This window comes from Scyliorhinus torazame, chromosome 1 (assembly GCF_047496885.1).
Source record: "Scyliorhinus torazame isolate Kashiwa2021f chromosome 1, sScyTor2.1, whole genome shotgun sequence".
Lineage (NCBI taxonomy): Eukaryota > Metazoa > Chordata > Chondrichthyes > Carcharhiniformes > Scyliorhinidae > Scyliorhinus > Scyliorhinus torazame.
Genome location: NC_092707.1, coordinates 258,195,381 through 258,213,505, shown reverse-complemented (window position 1 = coordinate 258,213,505; position 18,125 = coordinate 258,195,381). Strand labels below are relative to the sequence as shown.

The 18,125-nt window shown below is 51.2% G+C and overlaps 1 protein-coding gene across 1 annotated transcript in view; it reads right to left on the bottom strand.

Annotated features, from left to right (window-relative positions):
• ccdc170 (coiled-coil domain containing 170) overlaps positions 1-16,262 on the bottom strand; it is a 163,297-nt gene extending 147,035 nt beyond the window's left edge. Inside the window, exons 1-2 of the mRNA XM_072505176.1 lie at positions 16,058-16,262; positions 10,918-10,994 (exon numbers count right to left, since the gene is read on the bottom strand). Of these exons, the coding sequence (XP_072361277.1) occupies positions 10,918-10,994; positions 16,058-16,183 (203 nt within the window). The 5' untranslated portion in view covers positions 16,184-16,262. The remainder of the gene's footprint in view (positions 1-10,917; positions 10,995-16,057) is intronic.
• Between the last annotated feature and the right edge of the window lie 1,863 nt (positions 16,263-18,125).

The window sequence follows — 18,125 nt, the reverse complement described above, 5'->3', positions numbered from 1 at the left end:
ATCAATCAGACCATCTCCTTCCATCTCCATCCGCACCATCACTCAGACCACCTCCTTCCATCTCCATCCGCACCATCAATCAGACCATCTCCTTCCATCTCCATCCGCACCATCACTCAGACCACCTCCTTCCATCTCCATCCGCACCATCACTCAGACCATCTCCTTCCATCTCCATCCGCACCATCACTCAGGCCACCTCCTTCCATCTCCATCCGCACCATCAATCAGACCATCTCCTTCCATCTCCATCCGCACCATCACTCAGACCACCTCCTTCCATCTCCATCCGCACCATCACTCAGACCACCTCCTTCTATCTCCATCCGCACCATCACTAAGACCACCTCCTTCCATCTCCATTCGCACCATCACTCAGACCATCTCCTTCCATCTCCATCCGCGCCATCACTCAGACCACCTCCTTCTATCTCCATCCGCACCATCACTAAGACCACCTCCTTCCATCTCCATTCGCACCATCACTCAGACCATCTCCTTCCATCTCCATCCGCGCCATCACTCAGACCACCTCCTTCCATCTCCATCCGCACCATCACTCAGACCACCTCCTTCCATCTCCATCCGCACCCTCAGACCATCTCCTTCCATCTCCATCCGCACCATCACTCAGACCACCTCCTTCCATCTCCATCCGCACCATCACTCAGACCACCTCCTTCTATCTCCATCCGCACCATCACTCAGACCATCTCCTTCCATCTCCATCCGCACCATCACTCAGACCATCTCCTTCCATCTCCATCCGCACCATCACTAAGACCACCTCCTTCCATCTCCATCCGCGCCATCAATCAGACCATCTCCTTCCATCTCCATCCGCGCCATCAATCAGACCATCTCCTTCCATCTCCATCCGCACCATCACTCAGACCATCTCCTTCCATCTCCATCCGCGCCATCAATCAGACCATCTCCTTCCATCTCCATCCGCGCCATCAATCAGACCATCTCCTTCCATCTCCATCCGCACCATCACTCAGGCCACCTCCTTCCATCTCAATCCGCGCCATCACTCAGACCATCTCCTTCCATCTCCATTCGCGACATCACTCAGACCACCTCCTTCCATCTCCATCCGCACCATCACTCAGACCATCTCCTTCCATCTCCATCCGCACCATCACTCAGACCACCTCCTTCCATCTCCATCCGCACCATCACTAAGACCACCTCCTTCCATCTCCATCCGCACCATCACTCAGACCATCTCCTTCCATCTCCATCCGCACCATCACTCAGACCACCTCCTTCCATCTCCATCCGCACCATCACGAAGACCACCTCCTTCCATCTCCATCCGCGCCATCACTCAGACCACCTCCTTCCATCTCCATCCGCACCATCACGAAGACCACCTCCTTCCATCTCCATCCGCGCCATCAATCAGACCATCTCCTTCCATCTCCATCCGCGCCATCACGAAGACCACCTCCTTCCATCTCCATCCGCGCCATCAATCAGACCACCTCCTTCCATCTCCATCCGCGCCATCAATCAGACCATCTCCTTCCATCTCCATCCGCACCATCACTCAGACCACCTCCTTCCATCTCCATCCGCGCCATCACTCAGACCATCTCCTTCCATCTCCATCCGCACCATCACTCAGACCACCTCCTTCCATCTCCATCCACACCATCACTAAGACCATCTCCTTCCATCTCCATTCGCGACATCACTCAGACCACCTCCTTCCATCTCCATCCGCGCCATCAATCAGACCATCTCCTTCCATCTCCATCCGCGACATCACTCAGACCACCTCCTTCCATCTCCATCCGCACCATCACTCAGACCACCTCCTTCCATCTCCATCCGCACCATCACTCAGACCACCTCCTTCCATCTCCATCTGCACCATCACTAAGACCACCTCCTTCCATCTCCATCCGCACCATCAATCAGACCATCTCCTTCCATCTCCATCCGCACCATCACGAAGACCACCTCCTTCCATCTCCATCCGCGCCATCAATCAGACCACCTCCTTCCATCTCCATCCGCGCCATCAATCAGACCATCTCCTTCCATCTCCATCCGCACCATCACTCAGACCACCTCCTTCCATCTCCATCCGCGCCATCACTCAGACCATCTCCTTCCATCTCCATCCGCACCATCACTCAGACCACCTCCTTCCATCTCCATCCACACCATCACTAAGACCATCTCCTTCCATCTCCATTCGCGACATCACTCAGACCACCTCCTTCCATCTCCATCCGCGCCATCAATCAGACCACCTCCTTCCATCTCCATCCGCACCATCACACAGACCACCTCCTTCCATCTCCATCCGCGACATCACTCAGACCACCTCCTTCCATCTCCATCCGCACCATCACTCAGACCACCTCCTTCCATCTCCATCCGCACATCACTCAGACCACCTCCTTCCATCTCCATCTGCACCATCACTAAGACCACCTCCTTCCATCTACATCCGCACCATCACTCAGACCACCTCCTTCCATCTCCATCCGCGCCATCACTCAGACCATCTCCTTCCATCTCCATCCGCACCATCACTCAGACCACCTCCTTCCATCTCCATCTGCACCATCACTAAGACCACCTCCTTCCATCTACATCCGCACCATCACTCAGACCACCTCCTTCCATCTCCATTCGCGACATCACTCAGACCACCTCCTTCCATCTCCATCCGCGCCATCAATCAGACCATCTCCTTCCATCTCCATCCGCACCATCACTCAGACCACCTCCTTCCATCTCCATCTGCACCATCACTAAGACCACCTCCTTCCATCTACATCCGCACCATCACTCAGACCACCTCCTTCCATCTCCATCCGCACCATCACTCAGACCACCTCCTTCCATCTCCATCTGCACCATCACTCAGACCACCTCCTTCCATCTCCATTCGCGACATCACACAGACCACCTCCTTCCATCTCCATCCGCGCCATCAATCAGACCACCTCCTTCCATCTCCATCCGCACCATCACTAAGACCACCTCCTTCCATCTCCATCCGCACCATCACTCAGACCATCTCCTTCCATCTCCATCTGCACCATCACTAAGACCAACTCCTTCCATCTCCATCCGCGCCATCACTCACACCACCTCCTTCCATCTCCATCCGACCATCACTCAGACCACCTCCTTCCATCTCCATCCGCACCATCACTCAGACCACCTCCTTCCATCTCCATCCGCACCCTCAGACCACCTCCTTCCATCTCCATCCGCACCATCACTCAGACCACCTCCTTCCATCTCCATCCACACCATCACTAAGACCACCTCCTTCCATCTCCATCCGCACCATCACTCAGACCACCTCCTTCCATCTCCATCCGCACCATCACTCAGGCCACCTCCTTCCATCTCCATCCGCACCATCACTCAGGCCACCTCATTCCATCTCCATCCGCACCAAAACTCAGACCACCTCCTTCCATCTCCATCCGCACCATCACTCAGACCACCTCCTTCCATCTACATCCGCACCATCACTCAGACCACCTCCTTCCATCCCCATCCGCACCCTCAGACCACCTCCTTCCATCTCCATCCGCACCACCACTCAGACCACCTCCTTCCATCTCCATCCGCACCATCACTCAGACCACCTCCTTCCATCTCCATCCGCACCATCACTCAGACCACCTCCTTCCATCTCCATCCGCACCATCACTAAGACCATCTCCTTCCATCTCCATCCGCACCATCACTCAGACCACATCCTTCCATCTCCATCCGCACCATCACTCAGACCACCTCCTTCCATCTCCATCCGCACCATCACTCAGACCACTTCCTTCCATCTCCATCCGCACCATCACTCAGACCACCTCCTTCCATCTCCATCCGCACCATCACTCAGACCACTTCCTTCCATCTCCATCCGCACCATCACTCAGACCACCTCCTTCCATCTCCATCCGCACCATCACTCAGCCCATCTCCTTCCATCTCCATCCGCACCATCACTCAGACCACCTCCTTCCATCTCCATCCGCACCATCACTCAGACCACCTCCTTCCATCTCCATCCGCACCATCACTCAGACCACCTCCTTCCATCTCCATCCGCGCCATCACTCAGGCCACCTCCTTCCATCTACATCCACGCCATCACTCAGACCATCTCCTTCCATCTCCATCCGCGCCATCACTCAGGCCACCTCCTTCCATCTACATCCACGCCATCACTCAGACCACCTCCTTCCATCTCCATCCGCACCATCACTAAGACCATCTCCATCCGCACCATCACTCAGACCACCTCCTTCCATCTCCATCCGCGCCATCACTCAGACCACCTCCTTCCATCTCCATCCGCGCCATCACTCAGACCACCTCCTTCCATCTCCATCCGCACCATCACTCAGACCACCTCCTTCCATCTCCATCCGCACCATCACTCAGACCACCTCCTTCCATCTCCATCCGCACCATCACTCAGACCATCTCCTTCCATCTCCATCCGCACCATCACTCAGACCACCTCCTTCTATCTCCATCCGCACCATCACTCAGACCATCTCCTTCCATCTCCATCCGCGCCATCACTCAGACCATCTCCTTCCATCTCCATCCGCACCATCACTCAGACCACCTCCTTCTATCTCCATCCGCGCCATCACTCAGACCATCTCCTTCCATCTCCATCCGCGCCATCACTCAGACCATCTCCTTCCATCTCCATCCGCACCATCACTCAGACCACTTCCTTCCATCTCCATCCGCACCATCACTCAGACCACCTCCTTCCATCTCCATCCGCACCATCACTCAGACCACTTCCTTCCATCTCCATCCGCACCATCACTCAGACCACCTCCTTCCATCTCCATCCGCACCATCACTCAGCCCATCTCCTTCCATCTCCATCCGCACCATCACTCAGACCACCTCCTTCCATCTCCATCCGCACCATCACTCAGACCACCTCCTTCCATCTCCATCCGCACCATCACTCAGACCACCTCCTTCCATCTCCATCCGCGCCATCACTCAGGCCACCTCCTTCCATCTACATCCACGCCATCACTCAGACCATCTCCTTCCATCTCCATCCGCGCCATCACTCAGGCCACCTCCTTCCATCTACATCCACGCCATCACTCAGACCACCTCCTTCCATCTCCATCCGCACCATCACTAAGACCATCTCCATCCGCACCATCACTCAGACCACCTCCTTCCATCTCCATCCGCGCCATCACTCAGACCACCTCCTTCCATCTCCATCCGCGCCATCACTCAGACCACCTCCTTCCATCTCCATCCGCACCATCACTCAGACCACCTCCTTCCATCTCCATCCGCACCATCACTCAGACCACCTCCTTCCATCTCCATCCGCACCATCACTCAGACCATCTCCTTCCATCTCCATCCGCACCATCACTCAGACCACCTCCTTCTATCTCCATCCGCACCATCACTCAGACCATCTCCTTCCATCTCCATCCGCGCCATCACTCAGACCATCTCCTTCCATCTCCATCCGCACCATCACTCAGACCACCTCCTTCTATCTCCATCCGCGCCATCACTCAGACCATCTCCTTCCATCTCCATCCGCGCCATCACTCAGACCATCTCCTTCCATCTCCATCCGCACCATCACTCAGACCATCTCCTTCCATCTCCATCCGCACCATCACTCAGACCACCTCCTTCCATCTCCATCCGCACCATCACTAAGACCACCTCCTTCCATCTCCATCCGCACCATCACTAAGACCACCTCCTTCCATCTCCATCCGCGCCATCACTCAGACCATCTCCTTCCATCTCCATCCACGCCATCGCTCAGACCACCTCCTTCCATCTCCATCCGCGCCATCACTCAGACCATCTCCTTCCATCTCCATCCGCACCATCACTCAGACCACCTCCTTCCATCTCCATCCGCACCATCACTCAGGCCACCTCCTTCCATCTCCATCCGCACCATCACTCAGACCACCTCCTTCCATCTCCATCCGCACCATCACTCAGACCACCTCCTTCCATCTCCATTCGCACCATCACTCAGACCACCTCCTTCCATCTCCATCCGCACCATCACTCAGACCACCTCCTTCCATCTACATCCGCACCATCACTCAGACCACCTCCTTCCATCTCCATTCGCAACATCACTCAGACCACCTCCTTCCATCTCCATTCGCAACATCACTCAGACCACCTCCTTCCATCTCCATTCGCAACATCACTCAGACCACCTCCTTCCATCTCCATCCCCGCCATCACTAAGACCACCTCCTTCCATCTCCATTCGCAACATCACTCAGACCACCTCCTTCTATCTCCATCCGCACCATCACTCAGACCACCTCCTTCCATCTCCATCCGCGCCATCACTCAGACCACCTCCTTCCATCTCCATCCGCGCCATCACTCAGACCATCTCCTTCCATCTCCATCCGCACCATCATTCAGACCACCTCCTTCCATCTCCATCCGCGCCATCACTCAGACCACCTCCTTCCATCTCCATCCGCACCATCATTCAGACCACCTCCTTCCATCTCCATCCCCGCCATCACTCAGACCACCTCCTTCCATCTCCATCCGCGCCATCACTCAGACCACCTCCTTCCATCTCCATCCGCGCCATCACTCAGACCACCTCCTTCCATCTCCATCCGCACCATCACGAAGACCACCTCCTTCCATCTCCATCCGCACCATCACGAAGACCACCTCCTTCCATCTCCATCCGCACCCTCAGACCACCTCCTTCCATCTCCATCCGCACCATCACTCAGACCACCTCCTTCCAGCTCCATCCACGCCATCACTCAGACCACCTCCTTCCATCTCCATCCACACCATCACTCAGACCACCTCCTTCCATCTCCATCCGCACCCTCAGACCACCTCCTTCCATCTCCATCCGCACCATCACTCAGACCACCTCCTTCCATCTCCATCCGCACCCTCAGACCACCTCCTTCCATCTCCATCCACGCCATCACTCAGACAACCTCCTTCCAGCTCCATCCGCACCATCACTCAGACCACCTCCTTCCATCTCCATCCGCACCCTCAGACCACCTCCTTCCATCTCCATCCACGCCATCACTCAGACAACCTCCTTCCAGCTCCATCCGCACCATCACTCAGACCACCTCCTTCCATCTCCGTAAAATCACCCGACTCTGCCCCTGCTTTAACTCAGCTGTACCGAAACCCTCATTCGTGCCTTTGGCACCTGTAGACTTTTTTAAAATTTAGAGTATCCAATTCATTTTGTCCAATTAAGCGGCAATTTAGCGTGGCCCATCCACCTACCTTGCACATCTTTGGGTTGTGGGTGAGAAACCCTCGCAAACACGGGGGGGGAAATGTGCAAATTCCACACGGACAGTGACCCAGAGCCGGGACCTCAGCCCCGTGAGGAAGCAGTGCTAACCACTGCGCCACCGTGCAGTCCCTAAAGCGACCGCGGCAGGGCTCAAACCTGCAAACTTCTGATATCGACACTAGAATCACCAAAGTTAGACGTATTATCAATGAGGCCACGCGGCCACGGTCGCTTCTAGACTTGACTATTACGACGCAATCCTGGCTGGCCTCCCATATTCTACCCTCTGTAAATCTGACACTATCTAAAACTCTGCTACCCATGTCCTAACTCACAGCAAGTCCCCATTCATCTTTGCTCCTGTGTTCACTGGCCTACAATAGTTCCTAGTTAAGAAATGCCTTTAATTCTGTGTCGTTTTACAAAAAGGTTGTACAGCTCGGAACCTCCGTAGGACTATTCGGACCTCGTTAATTTTTTGAAGGGGTTGGAGTGTCCAGGGGTGGAGGAGGAGGACCAGGAGGGATTGGAGAAGTCACTGGAGGCAGAGGAAGTCAGGAAGGCAACTGGGAAAATGCAGACCCAGAAGGCACTGGGGCTGGATGGGTTTTATAAAAGGATCGTAGACAGGCTAGTCCTGCTGCTGGTGTAGGCGAGATGATGAGGATACGGTGACTCGGCGAGTGCTCTCAGAAACGATGTGTAGTGCCTGTTAAATATGGTGTTGTCTCAGTCAGAGGGGGTTGAGCAGGAAGTTACTGTGGCGCTGGATGCAGAGAAGGCCTTTGATCGGGTGGAGTGGTGGTATCTGTTCGCAGTGCTGGAGCGATTTGGGATAGGGCTGAAGTTTGTGTTGTGGGTTAAGTTGTTGTACCAGGAGCCAAAGGCTGGTGTCTGGACAAATAATGTAAGCTTGGGCTACTTCCGGCTGCAGAGGAGAACGAGGCAGCGGTGCCCTATGTCCCCTCCTATTCGCATTGGCGACTGAGCCTTTGGCCATTGCCTTGAGGGGCTCGTATATGTGGAGGGGGATAATGAGGCTGGGGAGGAGCATAGGGTGTCTCTGTATGCTGACAACCTGTTGCAGTACGTCATGGACCAGGTCCTGATGATGGGGGACAATATGGGGATACCAAAGCGGTTCGGAGATTTTCCCGGGTATCAACTGAATTGGGACAAAAGTGAATGTTTTCCGGTCACCCCGCCGGGGAGGGGAACTAATTTGGGGGGTGCTGCTGTTCAAGCTGACAAACTCACATTTCAGGTACTCAGGTGAACAGGTGGCAAGGGATTGGGCGCAGCTTCAGAGGCTAAATTTCACAAGCTTGGTGAGCAGGGTGCAGGCAGACCTACAGAGACGGGATAGTCTCCCACTGCCGTTAGCTGGGTGAGTGAAATCGGTGGAAGATGAATATCTTACCACGGTTCTTGTTCCTGTTTTAATTCCTGCCGGTGTTTCTACCAAAGGCATTCTTTGTAGGGGTGGAAAGCATGAGTTTGTTGTTTATATGGGCAGGGAAGGTGGCGAGCATCCGAAGAGTGGTCCTAAAGAGGGACCCAGCTGTATGGGGGGGGGGGGGGGGGGGGGGGATCAGGAGTCAGTTTGAGTAAAGATGGAGGCCAGGTTGTGTGAGGGGACGGGATTGTGGGCGCTGGTGACAAGGAAGGCTTTGAGGAACCCAGTGGTGGTGGCTACGCGAAAAATATGGAGGCAATCACAGCAGCATTTTAAAGCAAGGAGAGGGTCGAGGATGATACCAATCAGGGACAACCATCTGTTTGAGCTGTCTATGAATGGACACCAGGTTTAGGGGATGGGAGGATAAGGGGGTGGCAGTAATGGGGATTTGTTCTTGGAGGGGCGGTTTGCGAGTTTGGAGAGTTAGTAGAGAAGTACGGGCACGTACAGTCAGGGGCATTCAGGTAGTTGCAAGCCCAGAATTTTGTGAGGAAGGTTTCTTCGGGTTTCCCGGTTCCACCCCCCCCCCCCCCCCCCCAACGTCGTTAGTGGAAAAGGTACTGTCACTGACCATGTTGGAGGAGGGTAAAACTTTGGGTATCTATGGGACGCTGCTGGCGGAGGTCGGGGCCTCACTGGAGGATTAAGGTGAAATGGGAGGAGAAGCTATGGGGTGAAGTGGAGGAGGGGGTGTGGTGTGAGGCCTTACGGAGGGCGAATGCCATGTCAGTGTGTGAGGCTTGGGCTCAGACAACTGAAGGTGGTGCATCGAGTATACTTAACGAGGGCAAGGATAAGTCAGGTGTTTGAGGGGATAGAAGATAAGTGCGAGAAGTGAAATTAAATGAAAATCACTTATTGTCACAAGTAGGCTTCAAATGAAGTTACTGTGAAAAGACCCTAGTCGCCACATTCCGTCGCCTGTTCGGGGAGGCTGGTACGGGAAGTGTGGGAGGGGCCCAGTGAACCACGTACATATGTTCTGGGCATGTCCTCAACTGGCAAACCTTTGGGGCTCTTTCTTCAACATCATGTTGCTGATCTTAGGCAGCGAATTGGAACCGGGTCCCCTATATTTGTATATAAATTTTAAAATGTTCAATAAAAATATTTACAAAAAAATTTTTTTTTTTTTTTAAGAATTCGATGCCCATTTTCAAATCCCTCCATGGCCTTGTCCTTTCCCACCTGTGCAATATCTTTAGGCTCAGAACTCTCAAGAGGTATCTTGTTTCCTCCAAGCCTAACTTCTTGAGGATAACCAATTTTAATTGCTCCACCATTGACAGCATTTTTTAAAAATTCTTTCATAGACCTTGGACATCACTGGCTGTGCCAGCATTTTTATTGCCCATCCCCAATTGCCCTTGCGAAGATGCTGGTGAGCTGCCTTCTTGAACCTCTGCAGTCCATGTAGTGTAGGTACACCCACAGTGTTGTTAAGGAGGGAATTCCTGGATTTTGACACAGCGACAATGGAACGGCGATATATTTCCAAGTCAGGATGACAAGTGGCTCGGAGGGGAACGTGCAGGTGGTGATGTTCCCAGGTATCTGTGTCCTTCTAGATTGTGGGGTCGTGCGTTTGGAGAGTGCCTTCAGCTGACAAGATGCTGAGGTCCGGAATTCCATCTCTGAACCCCTCTGTCTCTCTCTCTCTACCCGTTTTGTCCTTCAAGATGCTCCTTAAATAGGGGCGGCACGTGGCGCAGTGGATAGCATTGGGACTACGACGCTGAGGACCTGGGTTCGAATCCCAGCCCTGGGTCACCGTCCGTGTGGAGTTTGCACATTCTCCCTGTGTCTGCGTGGGTTTCACCCCCACGACCCAAAGATGTGCAGGTTAGATGGATTGGCCATGCAAAAATTGCCCCTTAATTGGAAAAAAAAAATTAGGTCTCTAAATTTATTTTTAAAAAGATGCTCCTTATAACCTCTTGAACCTCTTAAAGTCACCTGCCCTAATGTTTCCTTATGCACTCAGTGTCAAATTTTATTTGATAAGCTCCTGTTTACTGGTTAAAGGTATTGTATAAATACAAATGATTGCTGCTACTTCTTTTTCTTCAACTATATGTTGCCTCAGTACACACATGCACTCACATAGACTCTTAATGTGCTCTCAGTACTATGCTCTTACCTTCCAGTAGTCAGGGTGGCAATTAATTCTTCCTTCTCGACCAGTTGACGCTTCATTGTGTTGAGTTGCTCTTGAAGCTGGAAGATTAATCTGGTATTTATAAAGGTAGGCAAGTGCCCCTTTCACATTTCAGTAACCAATTCCTCCATCATGACCACAAGATTCAGAGCCGTAACTTGAGGTTAAATCTGTTGAGATGCGTTGATCCCAATAACTGTGATTGTACATGCGAATTAAGTTTGACTTATGAGCAATAGTAACTGTTCTGCTAATCACAATGTGAGGAATGGTCACACTACACTTGAAAGAAACCAAGACATGGGCATTCCTGCTTCAGCTGCAATAGCACCAGAATATCTCTTGTTCATATTGAAATGAAATTCAAAGCTTGTAATGATATACTAGTTTGGGGGCAGAGATTAAAGTGCAATTATTCTAAATATTTAATTCCCTCTAAATTGTGTTTGGATGCATCTTGCATCGCTCAAGTTTATTTTGCCCAGGAACATTATTCCTTCACTAATTCAGTGATGAGAATCCTCCTTCTAAATCGAGCAGACTATTCAAATAGCATGTCACTCAATTGCATAAAGGGCAGCACGGTAGCATTGTGGATAGCACAATTGCTTCACAGCTCCAGGGTCCCGGGTTCCATTCCCGGCTTGGGTCACTGGCTGTGCGGAGTCTGCACGTTCTCCCCGTGTGTGCGTGGGTTTCCTCCAGGTGCTCCGGTTTCCTCCCACAGTCCAAAGATGTGCAGGTTAGGTGGACTGGCCATGCTAAATTGCCCTTAGTGTCCAAAATTGCCCTTAGTGTTGGGTGGGGTTACTGGGTTATGGGGGATAGGGTGGGGATGTGGGTTTGGGTAGGGTGCTCTTTCCAAGAGCCGGTGCAGACTCGATGGGCCGAATGGCCTCCTTCTGCACTGTAAATTTTATGATATACTGAGAGAAAAGTGTTGAGGATTAAATATGCTCAGTCAGGTGAACTAGTTAATGTTCCAGAGCCAACAACACATACTGAAAATTAATCGAGCAAGATTAGGCATTAACATTCATTCTAACAGCAAGTCAAAACATGTTCTGCTTAAAATTATACTCCATATTTCCTGAGGAAATCACTCCAACCCTTTCTTTAACTATTATTTAATGCAGTTATAAAATACTTTATTGTTTCACTTTATCTTTCTTCATGTCTCCCTTTAGCCTTCTCACACCAATGGCAGGTGATAAGAGCGAGAGAGATTCCTGGCCAGCCATGACATGGAAAGAAAGTTGGAGCCTCTACCATCGCTATCCATAGCTTCAGACTACAGCATGTATGTAAAATGTGTATGTTTCCACAGCAACCTGGACCTCCTGAGTGAGCAGTAACCTCCCATTACCTTACTTTATTCACTGCCTACTATCCAAGTCAATAGGTTGCCTGCAATTCAACATACTCTCATTTTTGTTCAGTTTCTCAGTTGTAATAATGTTGAATGCCTTCTGAAAGTCCATATGACATTTCTAGGCACACTGGCATCTATTATGTTTGCTACTTCTTCAGAATGTGTAGCTAGGTTTGTTAAACACGACTTAACCTTCACAAATGGCTCTTTCTGATGAGCTCATATTTGTCCAAATGTTCAGTCCATTCCCAAGAACAGTAACTTCTCCACAATTGACAAATTTTCTAGTTTATCTTTTCTGCCCTTCTTAAATAATAGACTAACGTTGATAGCTTTCCAATCCAAGCAAAAGATCCTGAATTGAGAGGATTTTGGAAGATCATGATGAATGCATCAGCAATTGGCTCCCATGCTTCTTTTAATGCCCGAGGGTGGGAGGGATGTAAAACAAGCCAATTCACCATCATTTGTTTTACACTAGCGCACAAATTCAAGATCTATTCTACAATGTCTCAACATTCCCCTTTGAATTGAGCAATTAAGTCCCTCTTTTTGTTTTTACATTCTTTTTCAATTAAATGTAACCTAGTTCTGAATTTTTCATCAGATTTATCTATAAATCTCTTCCTCTACCTCATGTCCACATTGTCAATTGGCAATATAACCCCAATGGGAGGTGGTAGCATAGTGGTATTGTCACTGGACTAGTAATCCAGGGAAAGATCTAGGTGCCAGGCAGATGGTGAAATTTAAATTCAATAAAGAGTCTAATAATGTTGGTTGTCAAAAATGCCCATCTAGTTCACCAATGCCCTTTAACGAAAGGAAATCTGAGCGGCACAGTGGCGCAGTGGTTAGCGCTGCTGCTTCACGACACCGAGGTCCCAGGTTCGATCCCGGCTCTGTGTGGAGTTTGCACATTCTTCCCGTGGTTGCGTGGGTTTCGCCCCCACAATCCAAAGATGTGCAGTTTAGGTGGATTGGCCACGCTAAATTGCCCCTTAATTGGACAAAAATAATTGGGTACTCTAAATTTTTAAAAAAGGAAATCTGCCATCCTCACCTGCTCTGACCTCCATGGCTGGAATTCCCCAGCTGTTCATTGGAGGGGGATTCTCTGGTCTTGCCGGCAGCACACTCTCCCCCGCAGGTTTCACGGCCATTTGGAGCAGTTTCAAAGGGATTTCCCATTGACAGTGGTGGGAGCAGAGAATCCCACTGCCAGCAAATGGCCTGCCGCCTTCCACCACTGCGAAATACGCGGCTGGGAGATTGGAGAATCCCGCTCCAGGGGCTGGTTTAGCGCAGTGGGCTAAATAGCTGGCTTGTAATGCAGAGCAAGGCAGCAGCGCGGGTTCAATTCCCATACTGGCCTCCCAGAACAGGTGCCGGAAAATGGCGACTTAGGGGCTTTTCACAGTAACTTCATTGAAGCCTACTTGTGACAATAAGCGATTATTATTATGTGACTCCAGATCCACAGAAATGTGATTAACTCTTAAATAGAGGGAAATTAGGAATCGCAATAAATGCTGGCCAAGGCAGTCACACCCACATCCTGTGAATGATTTTTTAAAAATGTTCCCTTTTGTTTCTTAATACAGATCCAAACAGATCCAGCATCTCTGGTGAAAGGCCACAGACCGCATTTCTCTCACCACAGATGCTGTCAGACCTGCTGTTTTAGCTTAGATTTCCAGCAATATTTTGCGTTTGCAAAGAGATTCAGCATTTTGCATCATTCCCTGACATGTTCTGGATTTGCAGTGGAGGCTCCGATTTGTCAGCCCTTTTTCTCACTTTTGTCCAATAAATCTGAGTAATTACCCTTCTTACATCATCTTTCCAGTATCCAACCCCACTCCCACCCAGTACAGGTCTCCACTACCCTAAAACTGCTCCCAATATCCCAGGTATCTCAATCCTCCCCACCTACTGGGCAACTCCACAGCCATACATGTAATAATTCCACGGAGGCAGAAGTCCCTTCTCCAGAATCCCTTTTATTAGCAAAACCCAACAGCAATACAACCATGTGCATTCCGCTTGCTGTCTACACCGGGAGTGCAAAAGTGGTTCCAACATGAACCATGTGAGGCTTTGAGTCTATTACACCATATTGACTCATTACCATTTAACTGCAGGATTTCTTTGCATTGAAGAAATCTAAGGTCCCTTTCATCGAGCCCTTGAGCTTTATCCCTGACCATTGAATGCATTTTGTGAATGACAACAATATTGAGATTGTGTTGAGGCACCCGAGAGGGGAGCATGTGGCATGAAGGAAAGCTGAATTCTATTGCACTCTTGTCAGTTTTCAATTTGAAATGTTTTGCCTCCAGACTCTATGCCTGACATGAAATGTATAGGGTAAATAATTAGGAGAGATTGGAAACGATCATTTTGGACTTTGTATGTGTGGGGAAGGGGCCAAGGGTCAGGAGGACCCTGCTATAGACACAGAGGCAGCAGGAGGGGTTGGCGTTGCCAAACCTGCTTCAGTATTACTGGGCGGCGAATGTGGATAAGGTGCGGCGATGGTGGGAAGGAGAAGGGGTAGAGTGGGTTAGAATGGAGGAGGAATCTTGTAAGGGGTCTAGTTTGAGGTTGTACAGACTGTATAGTTGATTGCTGGGAAGTATGTTTCCTGGGGTGTTTATTTGCTGTAACCTGTTTTGATACATGTTTGTAATGAAATATATATTTTTTTAAAGTAAATAATTAGGAGAATTACAACTGTACAGAGGCACATAGGTGTGGAATATACTGTATGGAGGCACACTGGGTTTTATGGCACTTCCTGTTATATTCAAGTTGAAATGTTTTGCAATGTACTTTTACAGATTTCCAGAAATGCGCACACTACTCAGATGTGGCCTAATGAGCATTTTATATAGCGCCATCATAATGTCCCTGCTTTCATATCCTATGCCTCAGCTAATAAAGGCATGAATCCCATATGCCAAGTATCCCAATTGCCCCCAGCTATCCCTCAATCAACATCACAAAAAGCATTATCACTGTGCTGTTGTGGGAGTTTGCAGTGTGCAAATTGGCTGCCAGTTTTTCCTACATTACAACAGTGACTATCCACTTCAGAAGCCTGAAGTGTCTGCAAAGATTTAGACAGGAAACGTGCACAAGTCTTTCTTTCTCAAGGATATCAGTCAACATAGTTATAGGGTAATTGGACAGCTTAATGGTCATTCATGGTGGGTCCTGAACTCAAGTTCACAGGCGGCACGGTGGTTAGCACTGCTGCCTCACAGCTCCAGGGGTTCAATTCCGGCCTCGGGTGACTGTCTGTGTGGAGTTTTAACTTTCTCCAGTGTCTGCATGGGTTTCCTCCCACAGTCCAAAGATGTGCAGGTTTGGTGGATTGGCCATGCTAAATTGCCCCTTAGTGTCCAAAAGATTAAGTAGGGGTACTGGGTTACGGGATGGGGTGGAGGTGTGGGCTTGAGCAGGGTGCTCTTTCCAGGGGTCGGTGCAGACTCGATGGGCCGAGTGGCCTCTTACTGCATTGTAAATTCCATGAAGTTCTCTGGATTGGTTGTCCATAACAAGTTCCACAGGGCCTAATTGCCACACCAGTTTCTTCTCCCCCTGTCATTAAGAAGTGGGGTTGGTGTCCCAGACAAAGTCACTATCCTCATTTCCCAAGCGGAATGCCCATTCCCTCCCCACCCCGAAGTCCTAGTCTGTGGCCCCAGGGAGGGAGATTGAATGAAGGTCACTTGGCTCACTCACCTCGGGCACTCGGTGGGCGGCTGCAGGGGAGCTCACCCGTCCCAGCGCGCGCAACGCCCGGTTACTGTTGACATCGATCAGCTCCGGGACTGGGGATCCCGAGTCCATCCCCCTGTAGGTGGACATTGGGTGGGATGCGCCAAAAAAACTCCCCCCACAGCGGCAGCTCGGTAACTGCCGTGCTGAAAACTGCCTCCAGTCTCAATCCCGCCCAGCTCCACTGTTACCAGGAGTTCCCGGGGCAACGGTTTACAACAGCAACTGGAGGCGGTGCAATGGCATGATGGACACGCAGAGAGACCATTCCCATAGATTGGATTGGGAGGGACTCGCTGGCGACCTGAAATCAGCGGAGAGCACGCTGCAAGATATACAGGCGACCATTTGATCTGCAATATTAAAGCAACATAGAGACAATCGGTCGATATCTGTAAAAGTCCTTCTTCAAATTTGGAGGGTTACCAACTATATGTTTGGGAGCTTGCTGTGCGCAAATTGGCTGGTGCATCACAATGATTACGCTTCAAATGTACTTCTTGAAAAGGTGCTTTGGTTTGTCCTGAGGTTGTGAATTGAAATGCTTACATATTTAAACACAGATCTTTCTGTCAACCACTGTAGTTGCACACTTGTTTATTCAATGTTGCTGGTGCTCTGAACTTCATCTGGATCCCAGCATATCATCAGCAGATCTTTAAGTTGGGCACTAAAATCGTAGTGGGAGCCCATTTGACGCCAAATCGCAATTCTCCGTCACCTCGACAGCGGCATCAATGTGTACTGGGACACACGTACTGTAAACACCGTTTGCATGTCATTAGCAGGTCCGACCCGGTATTCTCCAGAGCTCCCAAAGGCGCGGTTCACTTGCGCTTTTAAAAATCGTGAAACCGGCGTCGTGGCTGATGAAGGAGAGAGAGGAGGTAGGACACAGAGGAGCGACTGTGGGCTGCCAAGCCGGACACTGGTCGGGCTGGCTGGAGTGGTGTGTGGGGGGGGAGACAGGCCGAGGGGGGGGGAACAGGCCGAGTGGCCCGGGTGATCTCCCATGGGGCTGGACCGCCATTACCGTGGCCATCTTGCTGTGCACCCACTGACCACCCACCTTGGCCCCTGGTTGTGCACAGTAACACCGGCCTTATGGGTGCCCCCCTCCCTCCTCCAACGCCACCACCCCCCCCCCCCCCTCCATCCTGCCGCCATCCACCGGCGGCCTATCCAGGTCAACACCCATAGTAGCCCCTACAGGGCTGTGGTGAATACGCCTGGCAAGGGCAGTGCTAGCTGATGGTACCCCTGGCATCAGGGATGGACGCCAGAGCCAGAGGCTCCCATGGTGCTGACCACTGACGATGAAGGCATGGTGGTCCCAGTTGGCACTATGGGCTCTGGCCCGCATGTACCCCCCACGCAGTGCTAATTGGGGCCACCATGTAGTACGGTAGTATGGTGAACCTGGTTGGGCACGGGGTTACAGGTTATGCTAACACCTCGGCCTTTCACCCCCTGCAGACAATGGATATTGGAATACAACCAGCAATGGTGGCCTTCCTGCTGGTCGCTGCAGCCCTGGGGGATGCCCTACGGCTGTAGGAGGAGGAAGCTGCAGCAGTGGAGCGTACAGGAGAGGGGCAGACAGCAGCAGAGTGTGCCACAGAGGAACAGGTGCCAGCCACCCTGGTTGGAGAGCTGGCCGCCCAACAGGCTGATGAGGAGGTGCCAAGGAGGCACCACATGAGGCCTCATGTGTACCGACATCGCATGTCATTCGAGGACCTGCCATACTGGGCATGCCATCGAAGACTCCAGCTGAACAGAGAGACAGTGCAACATATCTGCCAGATGATGACACACCTGGCACCGTGGGGGTATGGGGGAGAACACCTGCTCCTGGTGGCCATTAAAGTGACGGTCGGATTGAATCTTTACGTGTTGGGGTCCTACCAGGCGCGGAGTGGGGACCTGTCTGGAATCTCACAGACCTCGGTGGACAGGTGCATCTGCGCCATCACGGAGGCCCTATATGCCCAGGCAGCTCAATACATCCACTTCAATGTGGACCGAGCCC